At 33.4% G+C, this 27,822-nt stretch overlaps 3 protein-coding genes and 1 pseudogene across 3 annotated transcripts; 1 reads left to right on the forward strand and 3 right to left on the reverse strand.

The window, feature by feature from the left end:
• Window positions 1-3,773: 3,773 nt before the first annotated feature.
• Window positions 3,774-4,840, forward strand: LOC100817158 (vacuolar iron transporter homolog 4). Its single transcript, XM_006590677.4, has one exon. The coding sequence runs from the start codon at window positions 3,857-3,859 to the stop codon at window positions 4,547-4,549; it is 693 nt and encodes a 230-aa protein (XP_006590740.1). The 5' UTR covers window positions 3,774-3,856; the 3' UTR covers window positions 4,550-4,840.
• Window positions 4,841-6,694: 1,854 nt separating this feature from the next.
• LOC100776692 (uncharacterized) lies at window positions 6,695-7,693 on the reverse strand (annotated as a pseudogene).
• Window positions 7,694-10,176: 2,483 nt separating this feature from the next.
• Window positions 10,177-11,273, reverse strand: LOC100777229 (uncharacterized). The gene has a single exon (XM_003537627.5). The coding sequence runs from the start codon at window positions 11,252-11,254 to the stop codon at window positions 10,343-10,345; it is 912 nt and encodes a 303-aa protein (XP_003537675.1). The 5' UTR covers window positions 11,255-11,273; the 3' UTR covers window positions 10,177-10,342.
• Window positions 11,274-15,162: 3,889 nt separating this feature from the next.
• LOC100817688 (putative DNA (cytosine-5)-methyltransferase CMT1) lies at window positions 15,163-27,618 on the reverse strand. Its single transcript, XM_006590678.4, has 21 exons — window positions 27,325-27,618; window positions 27,184-27,218; window positions 26,977-27,079; window positions 26,781-26,888; window positions 26,561-26,680; window positions 25,948-26,047; window positions 25,623-25,840; window positions 25,469-25,534; window positions 25,137-25,385; window positions 24,279-24,337; window positions 24,098-24,164; window positions 23,659-23,988; window positions 17,360-17,428; window positions 17,173-17,259; window positions 16,980-17,067; window positions 16,552-16,670; window positions 16,364-16,465; window positions 16,214-16,257; window positions 16,054-16,123; window positions 15,734-15,837; window positions 15,163-15,563 (listed from the first exon to the last, which is right to left on the reverse strand). The coding sequence occupies exons 1-21, from the start codon at window positions 27,499-27,501 to the stop codon at window positions 15,380-15,382; spliced, it is 2,499 nt and encodes an 832-aa protein (XP_006590741.1). The 5' UTR covers window positions 27,502-27,618; the 3' UTR covers window positions 15,163-15,379.
• Window positions 27,619-27,822: the final 204 nt, after the last annotated feature.

Consider the following 27,822-nt stretch of genomic DNA (forward strand, 5'->3'; position numbering starts at 1 on the left):
GGAATTAAAATGTTGAGTTTTATTTCAATATAAAGTGGCAATTTTCCTCTCACAATGAATTAAAAATCATTTTAAATATGATTTTAAAATAATTATTACAAAAATAAATAATTTTCAATTATATGATGATAATAAATTATTGGATGATATAGTAAAAAAAACTTTATACTATTAATATAATTAAATTATTAAATTTAATTTATTTACCCAACCAAATTTTTAAAAAATTAAAATAGTACACAATTGCATATGATATTAAAAAATATTAAATATATTTTAGTCTTCTTAATAGGATAATATTTTTTTAGTCTTTCAAAAATATATAAATCATTTTTTATTCCTCATTTATGAAAATATGTCAAATGCGATTTTTGTTTTTCAAGAAAATTGCCTCTTTTTAATTCCTAATTTATAAAATGGAGAATAACATGTGATATATTTTCATAAATGAGAAAAAATAATTTATTTTTAAACGACTAAAAATTATTTTCACATAAATTACAAATATATTAAACCCTTATGAAAATTAAAATGTTAGGGAAAGATGTCCTTGCTATTAGTAGCCTCCCTCCTCAAAGGCAATAAAGAATGGTATTTAAAGGAGGGAGCTAAATAGGAAAGAGTGCAAACCACGTGTTCAATAATTCTTGAAATTTTCAATTACATTGTGTTTGGTTTAGGTGAAATAATGAGAAATAAGAAAAAAAAACAGTAAAAGGATATAAAAAAAAAGTTAATGTGTTTATTTGGATGAGATAAAGTGGTGTGAAAGTATAAAAAAATATACGAGCCCCACACGACGTGACACACTTGTTGCAAAGATGGGAAAAAGAAGGAGAATGTTATTGACGGGGCAAAATAAGGGGTTGTAGTTTGATTTTTACAAAACCAAACTTTGTCTCGTGATACTCGTAAGAGTGGTCATGTGTCCCTTTATCTCACATTTTACTTTGTTGTTTGTAATAAGGGGTAAACTGTATATTTCCTCTGTTCATTTTTATAAGATTTTTTTAATTGATTTATATTTTTTAAAAAAAAATAATTAATTTAATTAATCACGTTAAATTCATTAATAATTTGTAATGTTTTTCTCTCTCTAAATCACCCCTTTATTTCTTTAAAATTAATCATCTCTTTCTTTTTACCTAATTGTTTATCACTTAATTGTTATTTATCTTCTCCCAGTAATTTCTATAATTTACTATTTCTTGGCTGATTTTTTTAATTAATTAAGTGTACTTTAAGAAAATAAAATTAATGCAACAGACCATTAGAAATGTGTCTTATAAGAGACAAATAATTTTTTGGATAGAGTTGTATACAAATAATTTTCTTTTTTAATCAACCATTTTTTCATCTTTATATTTAAATTAAATTTCAATAATTTTGTTAAGAAAATCATCAATAATTAAAAATAATATTATACTAAAATATATATTGTTTATCACAAATTCAAGATATTATCTATATATTTAAAAAAATATTTATTATAAATTTTAATTATATAAAAATATTTATCTTATGCATTCTATATATCAAAATACTAGTTAAATTTACAATCACTTACTCACACTTATCATTGACACAGTCGTGATTAAACTCAAAGTGCAGGAAGTAGAAGAAAATAATTTGACACATTGGAAAGTTTCAAAGATGTGAATGTCACGGCCCCCTTTTGTTAAACCAACTTAATTATAACACGAGTGTATTATTAATATTATTTTAAACTAACTATCATAAAAATTAATAAATTTATTATACATACATTGCACATTATAATTAGATGACGTTATAAATTTTTTTACCTTGTTGGTATATAACTTTGTTTTTCTCTTATAAAATTACCTGCAAATAATTTTAGAAAAAAGAAAAAGGCAATGACATTAATATAAATGAAACAAATGCAGGAGTTCAATGGAATGCCAGAAATGTGTATTCAATAAATGCAGTTGATTCCAGAGATCGACATAAAAATATTAGTCACTTCCAGAAAATGGAAAGAAAATAATAAGACAAGAGAGCAAAGCAACTTAAGCAATGACAGGTCCATTTATAGGCAAAGTTCTTAAAAATAAATAATTTCCGAAAGAGAAATTGAAGTGTGATCAAAATTTGCAACCTATTGCTTTTCGTGTGGAATGCACACTCCCTTCAATTTATAATAAATGACACGCTTTTAAGTGTGGGATGCCATTAAGTTTGTTTCATTATTTTTCTAATACCACTAACCCGTGGAGTGCACACTCCATATTATACATATCTCTCTCTCAATTTTTCTCTTATTAATATTCTAAATCTGAGAGTCCTCCATTACTTAGACCAGCTAGCTAGGAGCTATACTGATAACACTTGTTGCATAATGTACCGTGATTTTTTGGCTTATATAAATCACTTCTATTGCTTATATGTTGAAATTTTGTGGAAATGACTCAAAATTAGAAAAGCAAAAGCAAAATCTACACTTTCAGGAAGTGTTCCTCTATATAATATATATACACCAAATCTCATCCATTAAAATGAGTTAATCTAATGGTTAAAATCATTTCATTAAAAATTAAAATGAATGGGTCACGTGCTCTCTTGTTTCTTGTTTTACGGTGGCTGTTAACCTTCGAAACCGCTGTTCAATTGGAGTTTCATTTCGCTTTTCTGGATGTGTTTTTTCTACAATTTGACCAAGTGGTGAGCGTTCAAGGAGGGATAATTTTTTCAATTGGATCAGAGGGAGCAACAGGAACAAGAATAACTATAATTACTATGATTTTTGTGGTGGGTATATGGGAATTGGGAAAAGAAACATTTTCAATTGGCCGCAAATGCTGTGGAAAATGGGAGGTCTCGATTTGCTTTCTACAAGAGTTAGACACCATCTCCTTCGAAGAGATCGACACAATTAGGAGTATACGTTGCACTGTGAGAGGAATTCTTATCGATGTCAGAACGAAAACACTTCTATGAATGATGCTTTAGGGTATTGTGCGTTCCCACAAGAGGCTTATTTTGGGATAACGATTATGTATTCTCGTGGGGATGAGTATGAAATGTTGGAAATTGGGAAGAGTGGCAAATATGAGAAGACCAAGCTTTTGATTCAAGGTAACTGCGTAGGGTGTGATACGATGTTTCGGTGTTGCCAATGTCAAGAACTAACGGCGGGGGTGAGGATGAGAGATGAGCACGTGACCCACAAATTTTAATTTTAATGAAATTACTTTAGCCGTTACATTAACTCATTTTAATGGATAAAATTTGGTGTATATATATATATACCTGAAAGAATTCGGTAATGCACAAGCATATACCCACTCGTTAGTTATCAAAATATTATTTTCTTTTTTCAATCCCACATACATGGATAAAACTAAACTAAAAATTAGACTAGTTAATTCAACCATGTATATAATTAAAAATAAGATTAATCTAACCACATGAATGATATATTGATTAGATGATGAAAAATATGCGTAATGAATTCATGTATCTTATCCAAGAATTAAATTTAATTGATTAAAACAAGATACATAAATTATTATAAATTTTTTAACATAGTCTTTAATTTTTATCAATAAAAAAATTGAATCCATGTAATTTTTTTTTCTTGAGAATTTCTTAAATGCGAACCAAATTCATTAATAGTCCCACTTATAGCTAGTGCCATCCACACTACCTTCCTTTTTTTTTTTTGTCATTTTCCAAGTCCATTTACACCGCATTACATTTGGTGATAACTCTATAAATACCCTTCATTTGAACATGTCTAAATCCACAAGCTCTAAGAATTTGTATTCTCTTTTTCTTCTTTTCCATCTTCTTGTATTTTCTACTTTATTTTACCAATATATTTAATTCATCCATTATGGCTTCCCTTGATGATGATTATAAAACTAATGAAATTTCCCTCAACCATGTTGAGATTCCTATCCATGCAATTGGTGAAGAGCCCAAACCATACCAAGAGGTTGAAGAGAGAAACAACATTGACTATTCTCAGAGAGCACAATGGCTTCGTGCAGCCGTATTAGGAGCCAACGATGGATTAGTCTCAGTTGCATCATTGATGATAGGTATTGGAGCAGTTAAGGAAAACATCACAGCCATGCTTCTTGCTGGCTTTGCAGGGCTAATTGCTGGAGCATGTAGCATGGCAATTGGAGAATTTGTTTCTGTGTACACTCAATATGACATAGAAATTGCTCAAATTAAAAGAGATAAAGAAAACAATAATATCGGTGGAGTAGGTGAAGAATTAGCTCAAAGGGAGAAGTTGCCAAATCCATTTCAGGCTGCTCTAGCATCAGCACTAGCATTTTCTGTGGGTGCAGTGATACCACTACTAGCAGCTGCATTCATAAGGAACTATAAAATTAGGCTTGTTGTTGTTGCTGTTGTAGCTACCCTGACATTGTTGCTATTTGGTGGTGTTGGAGCAGTGCTTGGAAAAACTCTAGTGAGGAAGTCCTGTATCAGAGTGCTCATTGGAGGTTGGATGGCTATGAGTATAACTTTTGGCCTCACCAAGTTATTTGGCATTGCCGGGCTTTCAATGTGATTTACTTTGGTCGTTTTTCTTTTTTCTTTTTTTTCCCCGATAATAGTCGTTATTCTTAATATATACTAAACTTTTTTTTCAACAATAATATTCATGTATTAAACTTTATTATAGAAAATGGTTCATCTTCTCCCATATGCCAATAGGCACTCCCCAGAGAGAAAGAGATTCAAGAAAGAAAGAAAAATATAAATATAAGAAAAAGTGATAAAGAGAAATAAAATGGTGTTAATTGGGTGTATGCATTGTACAAGTATTTAGCCGATAAAAAAAATTGTACAACTATTCATATATTATTTTTTTTATTAAGGAGAAATGTGTTTTTGGTTTATGTATTTTAGATCAAATTTAGCGTTAGTCCATTTACTTTCAAATTGAAAAAAATTAGTTTCTCAACTTTTAAAAATGCATGACTTTTCACTTTCTCCGTTAACTTTTAAAATTAGTGACAATGCTAACGGGTAATGACGGATTTATTAAGGTGTCTAGAGGGGATTCCCCCACCCCTCCCTCCTCTACTATTTTTTTAAAGAAAAATTAAAGGTGTTTGAGTGTAAAAATAACAATACGTAGATATTTTATTTCTTTTTTATGTTCTTTATTGTAAAGATAATTATCAATGACAATTTTTTATATTTTAGACAAATATTTTATATCAACATCTTGATCGTGAATTTTAAATTTTAAGACACCCTAAAATATGCTCTAATTTTATTACTATTTTTTAAAAATATTTTTATCATTTTTTGGTCTTACACAAATAACATAACACTCTTTTTTCCCTATATCTTTTGACAATTTAAAAGCAATTTTTTTCAATAGTAATTAGCTACTATTGTTATAAAAGATATCTCAATGACTAAAATAATTCATTCCAACTTAATAGATTCCTATACCATATAGTTAATAGGATTTTTTTTTTTTTTTGTAAAAATATGTGGTTAATCCGTATACAAATTTTAATTATATATTCATGAAAGTTTTTAAAGACACGTGAGATTGATGACTTGAATTTGTTGTCAACATAAAATATATTTTTGGATTATTTTATAAAAAAATGTTATTATAAATATTTTATATAAAATTTAATTTGTACATGTTTGATGAATAAAGTTTTATTTTTATTGTTGTCCCCTTCTGAATTTGTAGTCTTTTTCATTTTATACAATTTCTTGCAGATTAAAATCACCAAAATTAGTTGTTTATACCCAACATTTCCTTACAGTTTTTTAGCATCACAAACTGTGCATAGTAAAACTTGGGTACCGCCCCCTTGCAACCAAATTAAACACCCAACCATCGCCCATAAAATTAAAAACCACCATAACTGAACCTCCACACCACCTATATATAGAGGACTTCCAAAACCCATACCACAAGCTATTATGCAACAAACATTTCACATCCACAAATTCATACACAGGAACATCTAGATTCTAGAATAAGAAAAGTACACTCTAATTCTTAGGGTATAGACTTTTGTAGAGTAGAAAGATAAATATAGATAAAGAGGTGCCAAAATGTAAGACTCATTTTAATTGAAAAAACTATAAAATCCAATTTCTGAAACTGCGAAAGAAGTTGCCTGGAAAATATTCAAAAATTAGTAAAATTAGTTCAAGTAAGTTTTATACTGAGCCGTCTAATCTTAAGATACTTTCCTAATGTTCTGCGTCATTTTCAGGTCTCGCACCAAGGAATATTTCCAATTGTTGGGCTCGCTGATTTTAACAAATTGAGTGCTAAGCTTATTTTTGGGGATGACGGTTAATAATAGAAACATATTGTGGTTACTTGTATGTAAAGATTTTTCCTTATCTGTACCTAATTGTTTATGATTGCATTTTGGTTACAAGAGAACAGGGTTACCACTGTGACATTTACTTCGGACTGGTTTATGCCACCTTTATAACCATGGTTAAAAAAACCTTGAATTGATCATTGTTCTGTTAAGTTTCTCTTCAAAGCCTAAAGATGAATTAATAACTCCACTTGTTAATTAGACATTATTCTCCAGCCAATTTTAGTAACTATAATGTTTAGCCAGTATAGCACGATAAATGTAAAGGAATGTTCTCTAGGAAGAAGGTGACTTAAAAACAAAAATATAATTTATCGAAATATAGAGTATAAACATTTCGTTGTATTTGATTGTATAACTATATACATGTACAAATTAATGAGGCAAAATTTTTCAATCCTCAGCAAATCCCTAAAATTTGGATGCTTTGAAGATTTGGAGAGAAAACCGTGACTCTCTAATCTCAAATCTTATTGAGTCATGATGCTCAAAAGGGAGGCTCTTGTTTTAAGCATGCGCCTAAATACGATCTCCAAAGCATTTTTTATGCTTTCAATGGCATTCTCCAATGTTTCCAATCTTTCACGTGCAGCCTGCATCTTTGCAACATTAGTACCTTCACTTAGAAGGGTGCTTAAAGATGCTTCCACACATTGCAACTCATTGGAATTCTCTTGTTTCTCTTCACATGCTATCACTCCCTTGTGCATTAATTTTGCTACGAATAACCATTTGGTTGGCTTTGACTTTGAAGCTGGCACGGCCAAGAAAGTTAACAAGGATTGGAAGATAGACATGTTCATTACAATGACTTCCCTAAGCACTCTAACCAAAGGAACAAGTTGTTAGTCTTGATTTAAGAGTGGGGATACTCCAAATTTGCTCTCCATCTTCTTCAAAGATGTCATCATTTTTTTGGCATTCTTCTTCATCTTCTTTGAGAAGAAATTATATTCGGCAATAATTTTTTCAATGCTTGAATCCCCCTTTCTCCTTCTAAGAGTAGAATGAAGGGATTGGACATTTTCCTTAATTTGTAACATGGTGTCCCTTGTGATGCCACAGACATCCAAAATTCTCACTGAACCATCAAGAAGCTCTTCAATGCATTTCTCACCTTGATAGTTGGAAATCAGCTTTTGGGTTGATGCCACGATGAGAAGATCTTCCAAGCCAATATGCAAATCTTGAAGCAAGGACAAGCCAGTGAAAATTGACTTTGATGTGGATGTGGAAGTGGCTTCCCAAGTTTTGAGCTTGCTCAGCTCTTCCTCCACTCAAATGGTGCTAGGATGAGATCCAGTAGGAAAACTATTTGAGCGAACATGGAACTTGTTTGCCATAGTTACTCTTTTTGTATTCTGTTCTTTTACAAATGAAGCTCAATGTTTTTGTGCTCTCACCAAGTCTTTAACTCTCTCTCTCTCTATATATATATATATGTGTGTGTGTGTGTGTGTATAGGCGCAAATCATGATTCATTGCTATTGGTGAAAAAAATAGGCAGCACAGCTAACCTCTCATAATGAACGTGAGCATGTGGTACCAGCATGTGCTTCCTATTAATTTGGTGAACTTGTTACATCTCTACCAAACAATGTGCACTATTATTTGTGATATAATATATGCCTCTATGAATTTGAAATGGATTTGAGATGCATAACTGGCATGTCCTGCGTGTGTTGGCAATCAGAAAACCTCATTAGTAATAAGCAAGTTTGCCTCCTTTGCTGCCACATTGCCTCTTGATTTCAGAATATAGAAATAGTGTTGTTTAAGCTATATTCACTCCCTGGCTTGTCTCTCAACGCCAAGGAGCTATAGAACTGCAAATAATGGTGTAATAAATGGCTCCTCCATCGATGAGATCCAGATCTTGTTGGATGTGACAAATGGACAACCATTTGAGTTATATATAACTTTGATTACAATTTCGAGAACAAAATGATGGGTTATTTGGTGGGTGCATGAATGGCTTGTAACCCTTATGTCTCCCTTGTTGATTTTACCAACTCACTCATTATTTCATTCTGTTTTAAACCGAACAAGAATCTCATTCCTATATTTGCTTTTGTTGAGAAATCTTGTGGTACATGTAATGGACGAGTATCCTACGGTCCCATTTAACGTTATGGCTTATAACGTTAAATGCTTGGGAGAAACCAAAAAAATACCAGACCAGTAGACCTCCTGTCACATAATTATACTCCTTTTTTCCAAACTTTTTTTTCGTTTTTCTTGATACCCATATAGACAATAATGTGGCCTCTCAGATATTTGAGCATTTTTAACCCCCAAGACTTGACAGAGGAATTCAATCATAGTACATATCGGACTCAACAATGAATAAGGAAAAAAAGATACAGAATGAATTTTCTTGAGTTAATACGATATAGAAAAGGATGAAACAGTTTAATTACAGAAAAATTCTCATGATTTAAAAGACAACTTTATCAAATCATGCTATTTACTATTTAGGATTCATTTCTGCAACCAAGGTCTTCAACTGTGTGCACGCGGATGAGTTATTAAGTTTCTGTTTATTTTATTTTTTTTATAATTAATTTTAATAAATTATTGAATCTAACTGCATTTGATAGTATTTAAAATTCTGTAGAATTTGGATAAAATTTTTGAATTGATGTCACAAATATTATCAATGACTAGGAAATTTGTGAGCAGTTTCGGATTAGGCTTTCCAAAAAGTTAAAAGGTATCGGAGGCAATATGGAGGTGCAGGAAGCAATTGATCTATGAATGTCATATAAGATGAAGGCTTAGTGGAATTCTCATGTACCAAAATCCCTTGTTGTCTTTGGATTTTGGGTTCTGATCCTCTTAAGGCCCACTCCAGACAGAAGTTCATCAAGGCCTCTTAATGCTTTTGGTTAAAATAGCATCAAGGCCAATGGATATGCTAATATGCTATAGTGGGGATAGTGGGTTTAGGGAAACTGTACAATTTTTTTGCATAATTAATTTTTTTTATTTTGTGAACTCAGTATATTTTCTCAAAACTGAACACTCCTAAGAAACGTTTTTCCGTGCACACAAACTTGAAGCACCATATCAGTTTTGCATAATTAAAGGGGCAGGTAACAGGTATTTTCAAGATTACTTATTAATAACAGTAAAAAAAAAAAAACTTATTAATACACCAATGACATGCTTTAAATCAGTAAGAATCTAACACTCAAACAGAGGTCCATCTAGGGAATCATCTTCGGCTACACTATTCAACCGATTGAATCAATTTAAATTAGAAAAAAATTAAGAAGTATTATTGCACTTCAAAGTTTAATTAAAAATTAATTAACAAAAAAATAACTTAGAAATAAATATCATGTTACAATTATTATTGAACTTTCTTTTTATAAAAAAAACGTTTCATTTTACGAATTCACACTACGAAAACAGTAATACAGAGACACTGTCCGTCAAACAAGATATTTCTATGTAATTGTGTAATGTTATATTTTCTTACAATTTTTCCTATTATTTTATGAGGAAAATACTAGATAAAAAAATAAATATACTCCTATTAATATCTTCGAAAGTTTAAATACATACAATGCTTTCTTTATGGAGGATCAGCAAGAAGATTTTGTACAAAGATTTCAGTTAAATCTTGTCCTAAATAGAAGGCCACATTTTTTAGTAAGTTATATATTGAATCAGTTACTTATGTTTTACTGATATTTGTAAGCCATAGCTATTATTGATAGATTCCACCTTTGTGGAAGATGGCTGATTAACTGTTAAGTAGGTATAATGTTAGCCAAATTACTAAAATAAATAAATCTTGAGCACCAACGATAGTTCCGGTAGAAGGCCTTTCAATTATCAGTTTTAAAAATAATAATAATAAACTGGAATAGGGAAATGTTGAGAAGATATAGAATTCTGAACTAATCTTGATGCTGTTGTTCAAACATGTACTGATTTATGGAGATTTTACATTTACAGAGGATATGTATTTTTGCTCCATTCATTTAATGAGCCAGCATATTCAAAAACGACACTCTATTTTTGACTAAACATCTAAATATGCAATCTAATCCACCCTCAAGACCACCAATATTAACATTCAATGTCTCTAACACTGTTAGTGCCCTTTGAAATTCACCACTGGAATCACCGTTTTTCTCTCTTCTAAGGAGAGAGCACAGAACATTGTTGAGATCTGCAACCCCATTTGTGTTCTTCTGTTCTTTCAGGGAAGAAAACAAAACCGTTGGCTTCAACTTTGAGATCAGGGAAGACCCTTTTGTTCCAAATGTTGGCATGGACATAAATACTAATAGAGAATGTAATATAGAGATGGTGATGGTGCTTGCTTCTTTTATAACTCTAGCCAAAAACACTAGCTGTTGATCTTGATCCAATAAAGAAAAGGAATTAGCCTTATTCTTCATTCTCTTTAATTGTCCAAGTTGTTTAGCAATTGTCTTCTTTGCCTTCTTCTTGAAGCTTTCATAAGCAGAAATGATGCTTTCAATGTTTGAATCTCCCTTTCTTCTACGCACGGCTGAATGAAGGGTTTGCATGTGTTCCTTAAGAACCAATAACAAATCCCTTGCAGACTCACATGCGTCTAGCAATGTGACTGAGCCACGTAATGCTTCTTCTACTAGTTTTCCATCTTGGTAGCGTAGAAGAGTTTGTTTGGTTTGTGGAGAATGGAAAAGTTCTTCCATGCAGTTGTACAACTCAGCAAGCACAACTAAGTCGCTCTGAATTGTCTCAGCTTCTAAACAAGTAGTGATTGAGATAGGCTGAGAATGATGAGGTTTTAGGTGGTTTAGAAGTGCTTCAACTCTTTGAGAAACGGGGTGTACCCTAGGAGGGAAACTAATGGATCTTACAGGTTGATGTGAACAGGGAAATTTGGAAATGGTTTCCATCTTTTCTTTGTTGATTGCTTGACTCACAACTAGTCTTTGTTGAATCTATTTATAGGAACATGGTTTTGGAGAACCTAAACATGGTACCATGTTAGTGAACGTGGACTATTAGGGTGTGTGATGTGTACATGTGATGGCAATGTGGGTCATCCTGAGTTTCATATGACTTTTCTGACACTTTGGGTCAGCAATTCGGCAGCTATAGAGATTTTTTTAATCTCGTGGTCATGAGATGAGCAACGTAGTACTTTGTTTGAGAGAACTGTGGTAAACAAAATGAGAACCTAAAACAAAGGATACAGAAAATGAGAAAATTGCTGGTGTGTGCTCCCGTTAGGCATCAATAATTCAATCTCCAACAATTATTCAAATAATATAAGATATTTCCAAATTATCATGTGTATTATTGAACTTGTATTCTACTATCAGCTCATCTTGTCAATTCATGTCCTAATTCAAAAGATAAGTAATGGATAGATTTAAATAATCCTGCCTAGTGGCTAGCTCAAACAATGAAGTGGTTTGTAGCCTAATTAAAGTTTCCACCACAAGCCTGGAATCTAGGTTTTTTGGGGGGACATAGAGCAATGTTTTGTGCAAATTGCCATAATATTTTTTTTTCATGGCTATTAGGTGTTGTGATATGCAAGTGCATTTACTGTTACTACTGGGAGACAAAAGAGGGCAATCAACAAAGACAACTCTTCTACCTTGGAAATTGATGTGTTAGCATAATGAAAACATGACAGCATATACTATATAATTTCGGGTAGTTTGGTTTGGTGGATGGTTATATCAAGAATAGCCCAGAGAGAGGGGCACGTATAGGAATCACTAACCACACGTTGATTGGATGAAAGAGAAGGCGATTCTCTTTGTTGGGTTCTTCTGCTAGTATTTGCAGCTTAAACAACATTATGTTTCAAGAGCAATGTATCTAAGAATCATATTCTCTGGCAGATCGTTAAACTAGTTTAGGATTAAGGAACTTACTGATAGTTAAACTTACACCTCTTTTTCATCAAAATGTTGAATTAAATATTCATTTGCTCGTGTCACGTACATACAATACAACTGTAGTGAAAGTATCGTTTTAGTCTTTGAAATAAATATTTCTTTAGATTTTTAGACTTAATTTAATAAAACTTAACATATCTTTGAGTATTAAGTACAGCTATTCTTAAACCTTAGTACCAAAAATGCACTTAATGTTATTCCTTGTATATATTTCACATAACATTTTAATTAAAATTTTGCTTTTCACATATCTTGAATGTGTGTGCAGAACTACACTAGATAAGTAAAAGTAAACCAAGTGATCGATAAAACTTGCTTTAAAACTATAAAAAAATATATACATCATTCAAGGAAGGAAGGAAGAAGGGGTTAGAATGATATATTTTTAATTTGATCTTGTAAGTTAGTATTTTTTATTTTTGATACTTCTAAGTTTATTTTTTTAATTTTAATTTATAAAAGTTTGTATTTTTTTTAATTTTGATCTCTGCAAGATATTTTATTTATTTATAGTCTTTTTAAGTTTTAATTTTTTTTAATTTTGATTTATGTAAACATAAACTTATGAGAATTATAAATAAAAAAATTAAAATTTTAAAGAAATTAAAATTAAAAAATAAAAACTTACAAAGATTAAAGATAAACAAAAATTGAAAAAGTCCACTTATAATAACTAAAATTTTAAAAAAAATAAACTTAAAGACCAAAAATAATATAAAAAATGTTAATTTACCATGGAAAAAAAACATATATAAGCTTTTTTTTAATCAAGGGTGCACGTTATGGTTGTCAGCATTGAGTGAATACCATCTTCACTGATCAACATGTCAGAACTGATGGGCTTGGCTTTCTTTGTTAGCCAATAAAAAGATGTCGTATTCTATGTCTATAGTACTTCGTTCGTGAGCAATAATAGTTTGTTTTTTTTTTTGACAAAAAATATTATTTTGTTATTGCTCTATAATGCGTGCTGTTTTTCTGAAGGCTTGACGTTGTTCGATTCAAAAGGGTTAAAATGGAAACACAAGTGTGTCATTTCAAAATGAATATCAAGTTAATGCTTGCTACTTCATATCGATACAAAGTCTGACATTGGAGTGAATTAATGGCTTAGCTAGTTGGCCATGTAATGCATCCTAAGAGGCTTTTGAATATGTTTCCTGTTCTTCCTCTATCTATTGCACTGCATGTGTCTATTATATAATCTATATCTTTGGAAGAAAAAAAATTATGCTTGTATAATCCAACACATATCTCGAGTGATAAAAAGAAAAAAAATTATATAATAAGAGAGAGAGAAATATAAAAAAAAAATAAGTATAGAGAAATAGATATAATTTTGAAATATATAAGTGTTACTGTTCATTTTCTAAAGGTACCTTCTATTTTCAATTACTGATCTTGTAAAAATGGATAAAAATAAAATTTTACAGAACGAAAATTGTGTTAATTTTTTTTTTGGTACATAAAATTGTATTAATGTGAGTGTGACATAAATAATAGTAAATTATTTCCGTTAAAATATCTAAGCAGTCCAAAAGAATTTTGACATTTGAAGAATATTTAATAATAAGAAGAAGAATACAGCATAAGTTTTATTGCTTTCATGGTTGCACTTGCAACCATGAAAGCAATTTAGAGAGAGAGAGAGACTATACACATGGTGGAATCGGTGTCAACTTTCTGAACTAGCCAAGCAATCAAAATAAAAACAGCTGAGCTAGCTTTAGTTCATCAATCATTAATGATTTTAGTTAAAAATAAATAAAAGGAAAACAAAAAGACTCGAGCTCGCGTGACGTCGAGACAAATTTTCAACCGGCCTAGCCTTTTTTATTTCATAAGAAATTAAAATATTTTTTTTATGAAAAATATAGTTTAACATTTTTTTATTGCTGTAAAAATAATTTTTTGTGAATAAAATTGGAAATTACAGTATGATATTCTTGCAAATAATTAGTTGAAAATAATTTTTTTATGAATAAGATAAATATTAACTAATTACTTAAAGACACATCACAGTTAATTTTCCCACTTTTTATTTTTGATTTATTTTTAACCGAACAATAATTCATTCTTGCAAACGGAGTCAACCCTATACAAAATAAGACTATATGTAGACCCAAAATACAGACAAAAATGCAATAAACAAAGATATTGATAAATTTATCCCCCAAAATTAACGTAGACATAAAAATTTCTTTTATTCATATTTATCCTTCCCATCTATTTTCCTGAGATTAGCATAATCATAAAATAACTAAACTATGAATAACAAGAATTGTTATTGCAATTACAATGAGGCTTCAAGAATGACTATTGACTTTGACTAAAAAAATGAATGACTATTGACTGGTTCTTCGACTCAATTCTGGTGTTCAAAGCACACCACTATCCCCATGTGGATGGGGTCGCTTTCCATATGTTCTTATGTAAAACCATTGAGTCGCGCTGAGTGGTGAAGAACTCCATTTTGATGTGCATACTCGATATGACGATAAATCTGCACGCTTTCAGGTTTGCATGTGATGTAACCACCCCTCATTGATCAACAATCATCCAATGTATGCCCCCGTGGCCCGTGACTCACATGTGACTTGATTTGTATGAATTAATCATATCTTAATCAATCAAACCTATAACTTTAAACATCATTATCATTTTATATTCAAATATAGTAGCTAGTCACTTCTGCCGTCCTTATTTTATATTAGTTTATACTATGATGCACATTTGGTCAGCCGCCCCTTCAGTAAGACTCATGTGATTTGATGAATTAGGATATAAAAATTTAAATCTTAGTATTTCTTATCAGTCTTAGGAGAAAATATAACTGTTTACGTCCATTGACCAAAAATTTATAACAAGAACTGTGATTAAATGTTCCCAAGTTTCATTAATTCTTAACTACAACTTAAATTTCACAAAACCATTACCAAAGTGAATCTTATATCATTATGAACAATGTCATTAGTGTACATACAATCATTATTGATACAAAATTTCGGCCTTTTAGTGTACACTCACTCTTGCATTAAAATGGAAAGTTGGAAATATGGACAAGTTTAACATGGCAATGACAGAGAACGGGATTGTGTGGGAACAATCTCAACTTGATTCGTTATCATTCTCAGTTTCTGCAAGAGATGAAAGGGCAAGACAACTTGGATACTTGAAGGGGAGGGTTGTCAAGGGATTATCATCCGACAATAATCCCTGGCAGGCCAAACCAAATGTGTATCCCAATGCTAGAGCAACAGGAACAGCAACAGCATTTCCAACTTGTATGTACCTATATTATGGATAAAAGTATAGAATCATTGAGGGCCAAAAAGGGAAAATAATTTAGTATAGGACTGGAGTTATAACTTGTGGTAAGGAAGGTGACAGTAAAAGGGAGATAACGAGTATTAAATGATTTCACTGATAAACTAAAACAAAATAACTTGTGGGTTCACATACCTCTCTTTGACAGGCCCACAAAGTTTATAGCAATCAGGAAACCCTTGTAGTCTCGCATTCTCTCTAATGGTAAGTACTCGGTTTTGTGTAGGGTGGAGAATGGCCTGACAATAAAATAACATTTTGATTGAGACAATGCATTATAATACATGCAGAAAAACATGAGTTTAATAGAAAAATGCATGCATCAAAATCATTTTGTAGATAACAATATAACATTACTTGAAATGCAACATTAATTAAAAGAGTTTGTACTGAGATATTTGCATAAGTGCCATTTGTTTACCAAATCAAATAATGTACAAAGTGAAAATAATAACCTGGTTGTGAGGCTCGGCCCTTGTCACCACTGTTGACACAATTTCATCCCACCACAAACGACCAAATGGCCTGTGTTTTCCCCCCAGTAAGTTACATTAGGAATTTTGATAACAAACGACCAAAAACATAACGGAAATCACGTGATATGCATATACTTACTTGCTAGATGTCCCACGGACAAATGTCATAGCATAATCAGGAACCTATGCATGACCACAAAATAAAATAAATTAGAGATAAATTATGGCACTCAACAAAGGGGTTGTGTCAAAATAATGTCCCTAAGAAAAGGTGACAAAAGACTAGTACCAAAGGCTTCCCAGAGTCTAGCATCACTCTTTGAACCGATGGATCCCATTGAACTTTGTTGCCATTCACAAGTACACCAGGTAGATCTCTGAAGTTTGCACCCTAGAAAAGTAAGCAAGCACCATCTAAATTTAGAATAGAGTAAAATAAATTTCTGACAGCACATACGGTCAAGTTATGGAACCTACCTTCTTCTGGGGAATCTGGCAAACTCTTTCATAATCATCTTTGTTCAACTGCAGAGGACGATGATCATATAGTATTCTATCTGGTGCGCTTTGAGCACTAGCCATACTACCCACCATCTCTTCAAAACAGAGAACGTATAATGTCAATATCCATTCTGTACGGTAGTACTATGCACTTGTTGCATGAGAAGAAAGCGATGTGACAAATATTATTACCACATTAAACAACAGTCAACCACCAAAACAAAATTCTAGACATAGCAAAAGCAACGTAGAGCATGACAAAATATTCAACTACTACTATGTCTTAAAGAAGCTCAGAGAATTTAGTTTACCACACTGGCAAAGGCAAAGACCTTGATGCAAAGTATAAACAACATAAGCATGCTTTAAAACGCAAAATGGCAAAAGCAAATACAAAAGCTAACCGTTTTTCTTCAATCTAATATATTTTTGAAATTCAGTTTCAGAAGGAGCTTCATAGTTCCTTTCATCTTGGTTCTCATCATTTGTAACCTCATTAAGGGAAAATTGAAAAAGAGGTAAGAAATGGGATCAAAATCAAAATTTCATATCAAGCCAACAAACTTAATAAACAAATGCAGAGCAAAATAAACATACATGTGGTAGATCTGATATTGCATCCTCAAGTAAAAGAGCGCCAGCCAGATGACAGGTATCCTTTTTATCATAAGCTACTGTAATTTCCTGCATTATGACAACAACAATCAGATACCGGTGATTAAAATCAAAGACAATGCTTTTCGAGGAAAATGGAGAAAAATTGTCTTAGTCTATTAGTCCTTACTTCAAATTCAGTGGGAACGGAACCTCTTGACACCACCTCATGTGTTGGTAACGGATATGGAGGCAATTTCTATCCAACAAAGAAAAAAAATAGTTAAGTCATTTACCTTCCCATTTACAACATTAACGTTATCCCGCCAGTTGAAGATTTGAATAAGTGAGGAAATTTTCTCTCACTCTCTCTCATCTTATTAATTGCTTTTGAATGGCATATATATAGGGTACAAAGAGAAGAGAGAGACAGCTTACACATACTGACCTGACCTAACCCTGCTGTCTCCTCTGACAAGTAAGCTAGCTAAGTAACCATACATAGAATAAAACAAATATTCAACACTCTCCCTCAAGCTGGAACATATAAATCATATGCACCAAGCTTGGAACATATAGACAGAATCCTAGGTCCTCTTAAGGACTTAGTCAAAATATCTATTGGCTGATCATTAGAATTAATGAACTCAATGACAATCTCCTTGGACAATAGTTTCTCCCGAATGAAATGACAATCAATCTCGATGTGCTTAGTCCTCTCATGAAAGATTGGATTTGAAGCAATGTGGAGAGCAGTCTGATTATCACAGTATAACCTCATTTGCACAACTTCACAAAATCTCAATTCTTGGAGAAATTGTTTAATCCACATAAGCTCACATGTAACTATAGTCATAGATCGATATTCAGCTTCTGCACTGGACCGAGCAACAACAGTTTGCTTCTTGCTCTTCCAAGAGATAATATTCCCTCCAATGAAGACACAATAACCTAATGTGAATCTCCTATCCATAGGACAACCAGCCCAGTCTGCATCACAATACCCCGATAGTTGTGTATTACCCTTGTCCTCATACAATAATCCTTGTCCAGGAACTCTCTTAGCATATCTAAGAATACGCATGGCAGCATTCCAATGATCAACATGAGAATTTTGCATGAATTGGCTAACTAATCCAATAGCAAAGGAGATATTAGGTCTTGTAATGGTGAGATAAATGAGTTTTTTCACAAGTCTCTTATACCTCTCGAGGTCAAGATAGACATCTCTGATCTGCCATGAGCTTCAGATTTGGGTCCATAGGACTATCAATAAGTCTATAATTTTGCATGCCTGTTTCTTCCAGAATATCCAAAACATACTTCCTTTGAGAAATCACAACACCATCTCCTGATTGAGACACCTCAATACCAAGGAAATACTTCAGATATCCCAAGTCTTTGGTCTGGAAATGACTGAATAAGTGCTCTTTTAACTGGACAATCTTAGTAGCATCATTTCCTGTGATCACTATATCATCAACATAGACCATTAGATAAACACACTTTCTAGGGGATGTATGACAATAAAAAATAGAATGATCAGCTTCACTTTATTTCAACCCAAAAAGTTGAACAACATGACTAAATTTACCAAATCAAGCTCGAGGAGATTGCTTCAACCCATAGAGAGGAGCCTGGAAGAGGTTAATAGGAAACTGGACAAGTTTTATATGTTTCTCATCTTGAGGAGCCTACACTCAGACTTTGATCATGTGTGTGATCAAGTCCTTGCTGGAGATCAAGTTCCATCAATGGATTCCCTCATCACTAGATTTATTCGCGTGCCTCATGTATTGAAGGATGAAACTCTTACTGATGCTGCAGAAACTTTAACTATGGTGGCACCTTGTGGGAGAGGAAGAGGCCGCAATAACAGAGGAGGCCGCAGTGGAAGAGGTGGACGTCCTCATTGCACCTATTGCAAGAGGATGGGTCACACTAAGGAAAACTGTTATTCATTGCATGACTTTCCTGACAAAGTAGCACAGGTGTCTAAGTCAGAGAAATCGGAGTCTAGGTTCTCTGATGAAGAGTATCAGGAGTATTTAAAGCTCAAATCCGAGAAGCCCAACAACCAAGCACAATCTTCATCTGTACCAGGTTTTTCAACAACCTGTATTTCTCAATCCATTGAAAATCCTAGTTCTTGGATACTTGACTCAGGTGCCTCTGATAATATCTCTGATAATAAGTCTTCATTTTCATCCATTTCTTTTCCAAAAATTCCGCACCTTGTTACTGTAGCTAATGGCTCCAAAGTTGCGTCTCAAGGAAGTGCTCAAGTTTCATTATCTCCCTCATTGAAATTGAATTATGTTTTATTTGTTCCTCAATGTCCATACAATCTAATCTCATTAAGTCAGTTGACTCGCTCATTAAATTACAACCTTTTTATAACGGCTAAATATGAGTTATTTTGATAATAAAAATATCTTTAAAAATGTTTATTTAGCAGTTATCTTTGGCTTAAATATTAAGATTTGATAATTTTCTTACTTATGACTTGCAAATATGAAAATGAGAGATTAAAAGAGAAAAAGATCAAGAAAATATCCAAAATATCAAGAAGTCTCAGGAAGATATGATTAAAAGCAAAATAAATCCAAAAAATATCAAAAAAAATATCACTGAGCAAGATTTTTAACATTAGGCCCAAGTCCATTCCATTCCAACAGTGAAGCCAAGGAGGAGAAAGAGACCACAAAACCCCCTCTCCTAGGGGTTTCATTTACTCTCTTTCTTTCACCCCTCTTATCTCATCTCAATTCTTATACCTCATTCATTGTAAAGCCCTCAATGATCATGAATAGCTAAACCCCTAGTTAAGGCCTGGCAGGCCTAAAAGCCAAGCGATGTATGATGTACTCACTATTTATCAATGCAAAGGTGTTTTCTATTCTATTATCTTTTTGGCTTTTATCTTGCATTATTTATCTTTATATTCTATTAGGGATTAGACGCTCAGGAGCAACATAACTTCTAAATAAGATTTAAAGAAGATATGCATGCATTGGTTTTATAGATTAGACGCTCGTAAGAGTAACTACTAAAACAAAAACAAAGGATTTCATAGGAAAGTCATTCCTAGGAATGATAATTTTATGTCCATGCATTCTTGCAAACATCTAAAATTCATACATCATGCATTTTATTTGTTGGATCTTTGCAAAAGAATTTGAAAAATAGATAAATAAAATAGGCTTGTCATCGTGAGGAATCAAGGCAAGTAAACTCATACATCCTAGGCAAACAAGGCAGGCCAAGTCCCAATTCTGATTTTATTTTATTTTTATCTTTTATTTTTATCTTTTACTTATCTTATCTTTTATCTCCTATTTTCTTTTATCTTTATCATATCTTAATTTAAATATTTTATTTTCTCTATCTTCCATTTTTATCTTTAAATCTTTTATCCTTTCTTTTAAATCTTTATCTTATCTCTTATATTTTCTTATCTTTATTTTAAATTATTGATCTATTGTTTTTAAATTGGATTTGCATTAATCTAAGTACAAACAAAATCCCTTTGAATTCGACACTCGGACTTCCGAGTACTTTACTACTTGTGACAAATTTGATACACTTGCCAACAAGTTAACACCTTTACTGCTAAATCATTTATTATTCAAGAACATGGGATGGGTCGATTAATTGGAGAAGGACGTGAATCACGAAGATTTTACTACTTAGAATCCAGTTTTCCTGTGTCCTATTTTGCAACTTCAAAACCCAAACTTGTGCATGATTGTCTGGGTCATCCAAGTCTACCAAAACTGAAAATGACGGTTCCTAGTCTTAAGAATCTTAGAGTCTTAGAATGTGAGTCTTGTCAATTAGGAAAACGTGTTAGGTCATTATTTCCTCAAACTGTACAAAGATGTAACTCGACTTTCTCTACCATTCATTTTGATTTTTGGGGACCAAGTCGTGTTACATCTTTTGATTTTCGATATTTTGTAACCTTTATTGATGAATTCTCCAGATGTACTTGAGTTTATTTAATGAAAGACAGATCTAAACTTTTGCCTATACTCATGTCATTCTATAATGAGATTGAGAATCAATTTGGCAAAACAATTAAGATTTTCAGAAGTGATAATGCTAAAGAGTATTTCTCTCATGATATCTCTTCCTTCTTATCTTCAAAAGGTATTCTGCATCAGTCCATGTGTCCTCAAACACCATAACAAAATGGTATAGCAAAAAGGAAGAATCATCATCTTCTTGAAATTGCACGTTTCCTAATGTTAAATTAAATTCCAATGTTCCTACACACCATTAGGGAGATGCAGTGCTTACTGCTTATTTCTTAATTAACAAAATGTCTTCTTCTCTTGAAAATCAAATTCCTCATTCAATTATTTTTCCTCATGACCCATTATTTCATATTTCTCCTAAAGTATTTGGTTGTACTTGTTTTGTCCATGATCTTTCTCCTGGTTTAGACAAACTTTTTGCTAGATCAATCAAATGTGTCTTTTTGGGTTATTCTCATTTTCAAAAAGGTTACAAGTGCTACTCTCCAACCACAAAACAATATTACATATCTACGGATGTAACCTTCTTTAAAGACACACCCTTCTTCTCACCCTTCCATGGATCATTCCTCTTCTCTCCAGGTTGTACTTCGAATTCCTTCTCCTTGTCCTCTAGGTAACTCAGACCAAAATGTCAGGGTTGTTCCATCTTCTCCACCAAATTCACCTAAAGTTGTTCCTCCACCTCTCATTACATATCAACACAGGACAAGGCAAGTTGGATCTATAATGCCTGAAGCTTCTTCTCGTGATCCTCATCCGTCTTCAACCAATCCTCAACCTATAGATCCTTCTTCTCCTTCCACTTCTTCTCATCATTCTGACTCAGATTGGTCCATTGTCATCAAGAAAGATACTTGTTCTACTCGTAATCCTTATCTTATTTATAATTTCTTAAGCTATCATCATTTGTCTCCTTCATATGTTTCTTTTGTTTTCTCATTATCTTCCCTTACTATTCCTTCCAATGTCCATGAGGCACTTGATCATCTTGGCTGACAACAAGCTATGATTGATGAAATGCAGGCTCTTGAAAATAATGATACTTGGAAACTTGTTCCTCTTCCTCCTGGCAAAACACTTGTGGGTTATAGATAGGTCTATACTGTTAAAGTTGGGCCCAATGGTGAGGTTGATCGACTTAAGGATCGCTCGGTAGCTAAAGGCTACAAACAAATATATGGTCTTGATTATTGTGATACTTTTTCTCCTGTAGCCAAAATCACTATTGTTCGTCTGTTTCTTGCTATGATTGTCATGCATCATTGGTCTCTTCATCAGCTTTATATTAAAAATGTCTTCCTCCATAGTGATCTTGAGGAGGATATTTATATGAAGCAACCTCCTGGGTTTGTTGCTCAGGGGGAGTATGGTCTTGTGTGCAAGCTTCATCAATAAATGGGAGTAATGGTGAGATAAATGAATTACCCACAAGGAACCTTTTCAACTCTTTCACTGGAGCCCGAGCCTTACCTACATGTGCAATCATGTCATGGCTAGTTTGTTTAAGGGCTGAAACCTTCATGGTTGCATCAAACAAGCTTTGAATATCATTGGCAAAGATCTCTTGGGTCTTCTTCCAAAAAGAGCGACATGTTTTAAACGATCTAAGGATCCAAAATATCTGGCTCAACTGATTGCCATAACACATTACACAATTGATAGTCAAGCTTTTCTCATTCAGGTCGTTTATCATTTAGGACAACATCAACACCTTTCTCTAAGTGGTCATGGTACCCTTGGCCTAGAAACCAAAGCTCCACTGAAACAGACCAAAATAAATAATTCTTCCAGTTGAGCTTTGCAATTGTGATGGTTGGTGTTCCAGAGAAAGAGAAAACAAGTCCAAAGGAGGCTATTTCTGATCAAAAAACGAAAACCCTAACGAAAAAGAAGAGAAAAACACAAGGGCTAACACAAGGACTCGCCAAAAACGAAAGACAAGGCCTGAAACTTGCTCAGGAGAGGACGGCGAGGCTGCCAGGACAAGTCCAGTAAGCTCCCGATGACTGGACAATGGCACGTGGACTTCACACGCCAGAATTAGCGCGAGACGGTGGCGGCGCGACTTCCAGGAGAAAGTCGCGCTCTTCAAGGCACACCCAACCCTGGGTTCGCCGGAAGAAAAAGTAGCCGAAGACGGTGGCGGCCGGCGATGGAGGCAACGAACGTTAGCGGTAGCGAACGATGTCGGAGAACTCAGCTCTGATGCCAAGTTGAAGATTTGAATAAGTGAGGAAATTTTCTCACTCTCTCTCATCTCATTAATTGCTTTTGAATGGCATATATAAAGGGTACAAAGAGAAGAGAGAGACAACTTACACATACTGACCTAACCTAACCTTGTTGTCTCCTCTGAAAAGTAAGCTAGCTAAGTAACCATACATAGAATAAAACAAATATTCAACACCGCCAAAAGAATAGAATCTACATGCATAAATAAGCTTACCTCAGTAGGACGAGCTCCCCAAAGGAAAACACGCATACGAAATTGTGGAAGGCCATAAGACCCTGCTGCCATCATGCCCATTCTTGCTTGATAATTCATAGCTACAAGACGGCATATGGCATAACGCCCCAGATAACCACCGGAAAACCTCAAAATATCAACAACATTCTCCATGAGGACATATTTTGGCTTCAAAAAATCAATAATATCCATGTAAACAAGCAACTGCTTATTCTTTGTGTCCTCTAATGGAGCTGCTGCATTCCTGAAGCGGTTGAAACCGCTTACTCCTTGGCATGGGGGTCCACCGCAAATAAAGTTAGCATCACCCTACACAAGGGCTAAGTGTTACAAAATCAATTGACAAACCGCTCCAAGTGTAACCAGTACTAGCGTGTAAACCAGGACTTTAAGTTTATCCTAGAATGGAGAGACTCACAGGAAGAGGCAATAATCTTTTCTTGTAGCCTTTTGTCACAAAATCTTTCATAGCTTCCTTGCAATCACTGGCACAAAATAATAAGAGTCAGAATTTTGCACTTGGCCTAAAGTGCATAACAAACAAAAATTTCACAAAGCAAAGCTGGAGAGAATAATAATTTTGATGACAAGGGGTTTACCTCAATCCTTCTATTGGCTCCCACGTGTCATAGCTGGAAGCATAACCCAGCCAACGAACCTGAGTGATTTAATGGCAAAAATCAGAATGGATCAATAACTGGAATTTCATTGCACAGGAAGAAAAAAATGAGAGGCTAAATTAACACTTGGAAATCGAATAAGATCAAATCCAATTAAGTTGGGACATGCTGACAAAACCTAAAGTTACCTTCTTTGACAAACATTTGTTTTGAGTTTACTACTAAAGGTGTTCTTGGTACCTCAGCACAAAAGATAAGGAAGCCAATTAAAGTATCAAAGTTCAAGCACTTCATAGTTTAAAGTATCAAAATAGTTATTGCAAATTGTATTTCGTTAATTATGACTTCAAAAATGAGTACAAGACTACAAGCTATTGAGCGTTTTTAACATTAACACCAAACTATATTTTATTTTCTTTAAACATTTCGTCATATCCATGTAATTATGTACATATCTTATCACATCAAATACATTAAATTATAGTCATATATATATGCAGCAAATGTTGCACCATTTTAAGAACTGCTATCTACATTAATAATCCTCTTTGCCTGCCTTGATGAAATTAATAATTTAAATCACCAAATTCAAGATATGAAAAAACCAAAGCCATAAATATTAAGATGATTGCATTGGATGATGGTACGTGCGTGTTGTGTCATAACCTAAATTGATACTCACTCATACATGCATTTTTCCCCCAAAAATTAGACTCCTATTAAAACATAGGGCACGCAAAGAACTATAACGTAAATAAGTCAATCCTAATAACATTAACAACATTAAACTAAATATGCAAACCAATTAATGTATTATGAAGCTTGAAGGAAACATGCTTTAAAATATAGTCCTGGTTTTTTGACGTCGTTTGGATCACCATAGCACACAGCAAGTAACTTTTCTACTTCAAATTCCTCTGAATCAGATTGATTTCCTGACTCTTCTTTTCTCACAGCTTCATTCTCATCTTCATCCATGTCTGGATCAGAATCTAACCGTTCTGATCCTAATAATGCAAACTCTTCACAAAGCTTGGCCCAGGATTTTATTAGGTTTAAGAAGTCTTCAGCTGGTTCATTTCTAACCTGATTGTTATTTTGGGGAAGCAATATCAGTAGAAGATACAATAACAAGTGTCAATATCAATTACATGTTAACAAAACCTTACTTGAGTCTCAGGGTGGTTCAGCTTCAAACTTTCGCATGCATGTGCATTAATGTCCACAGCCCACCTCTTTGAAATAATAAAAAAAAAAAATCATTATAAATTGTTCAAAATAACAGCTAAAAACTAAAATGCTCAAAAGAACAGCTCTACATACAGTGACAAGTTTTATTCCAGCCAAGGATGCACCAAAACAAAGCCCTGTGGACATGGCTCCACAACCAGAATACAAGTCTAGCAAAGTCCACTCCGAGGAACCAGAACTATTATTTTGAGTAGTCTTTCCATTAGCTAGATTAGCATTACTAACGCAACCATTGGATCCAGATTCACTAGAAATTGTGGAAGATGCATCACTCTCTGTTTTAACTGTTTCTGGATTGTGAGAGAAAAACACATAAAATGACAAAATTCAGCAAAGTGTCGTGCAAAAACAAGATAGACCATTCATTAGTCATCTATAAAAACCACATCATTCTTACCGTTGACGATGTTGGAAAAGGTTAGATACGGCACAGTGTACTTCATGTCATAATAGTAATCACAAGAAGGGAGTTTTCCCTTCTTTGAAGTCAAATCTACCTGTAGTATACAAATTTCAAACACTATTAACCACATAATAAAGTTACAGGACGTAAACAGCATAATTCTTATTTTATTTAATTCTTTTGAAAGGCAAGAGGAAAATAAATTCTTTAATAAAAAGTGACTATCCTTCAACAGAAGATGAGTTAAAAGAAGCCACCTGCATGAGTACAAAACCATAGCATTGGTGTAATGAGCTCAAGAGAGTTTATCTTGACTAGATTATCCAAGAAATTTATAAGCAAGATCTAAAACTTATATAAAAGGATTCCAAGAGGGTTACAAGCATGGCTTGGTGGTTGAGAGGGGGGTCTAAGGGTTGAAAGGAGAAAGGAGGGAAACCTCGCGGGTTCGAATCTTCCACTAACATTCTAACAAGAAACTAACAACTAGCATTGGCTGATAAAAGATAGATATATATAAAAGGATTCCAAAAGCTTAAATAATCCTTAAATAAAATGATAAACTATCAAGCATTTGCACAAAACAAAGTGACTATGAAGCACTTACACTTGGACTTTTTTTGTAAATTTTGACTTTGGAAACAATACAGTCAAGGGGATTTACATCTTTCACATCAGATATAAAAATTCGCTTCTTGTCAACAAGGTCACCGTGATTTTTTATCACCTGCACTCATTCAAAACTCCAAAGCAAAATAAGCCATAAAACAGTTAAAAGATAATGAAAAATTATTAAAAAGACAAGTCATTGAAAAAGTGAGACTCACAGTGTCCTCAGCCCTGTAGAACCACTGAGCCGTAAAACATTGTTCCTTATCAACAGTTTCAAACATCTCAACGATTCGTGCAATATAATCTGGTTTTCCATCTTCGGCCTAAAATAGTTCAACAAGAATGTTAATTTTTTTTTTCAACATGTTCTGTTTTTACCAAAGTGTAAAATTCCAAAGCAAGATCCAATACCTTGACATAAGCATCGTCATAGAGGTTATAAACAACCCCATCCACTTTAGCTTGACGATAATGACACCGTGCCGGCATAACTTCACTGTTTTCACTCGTAGCCCTACACAGTCACATACATGTCATACATGTCAGTGTTAAAGTTGTAGCTATAACAAGAAATGAAATAGACAAATATAAAATATGAAAGAAAATAAAAAGACTCACTCTTTTGAGGTTCTAGCTGAACCCTTCTTTTTCCCCTGATTATTTATATACAAGAAAAACAAAATGAGCAAAAATGGAGAGAACAATATAAAAAAAAAAAAGATTTTGAACGTAGGAAGGTTGAGAAGAAAAAAAGAAGACCTCGGAGGGATATCGGTGGGGCCATTTGGCGAGGGCCTCGGCGGGCGGAATGGGCTTTCCGGCGAAGCAGGCGTTGGAGTTAGAGTTAGGATGCTTGGCCTTATTGCGTTGGGAAGGAAGCAGCGATACAGTGTCGTCTTGTGCATCGGAGGCGTCGGATGTTTTGCGTTTAGCCATGGTAGCGTATCGCTGAGCGAATGAAAAGAGATGGGGACAAAAAAGTGTCTGAGCGAATGAAAAGCAGATTTTTTTCAAAATGGCCACACGCGCGGGAACATTAGTTTCCAGTGAGAGGGAAGGGTCAACTTTTTTAGTAACAGTTGTGACTCTACAGTCTACACGCGTACGCTCCTTTCCTTCTTTTGGGGATTAAAAATTGAATATAAAGAACAGAGAAACAAATTTATGTAAAAATAAAGAGTCACATACAACTGCTGATGTTTCATTGTCAGATTAAATCTTTTTTTATTTGTTGAGTTTAATTTTATTTTCTAAATT

Source organism: Glycine max, chromosome 11 (genome assembly GCF_000004515.6).
Source record: "Glycine max cultivar Williams 82 chromosome 11, Glycine_max_v4.0, whole genome shotgun sequence".
In the NCBI taxonomy this organism is placed as follows: Eukaryota; Viridiplantae; Streptophyta; class Magnoliopsida; order Fabales; family Fabaceae; genus Glycine; species Glycine max.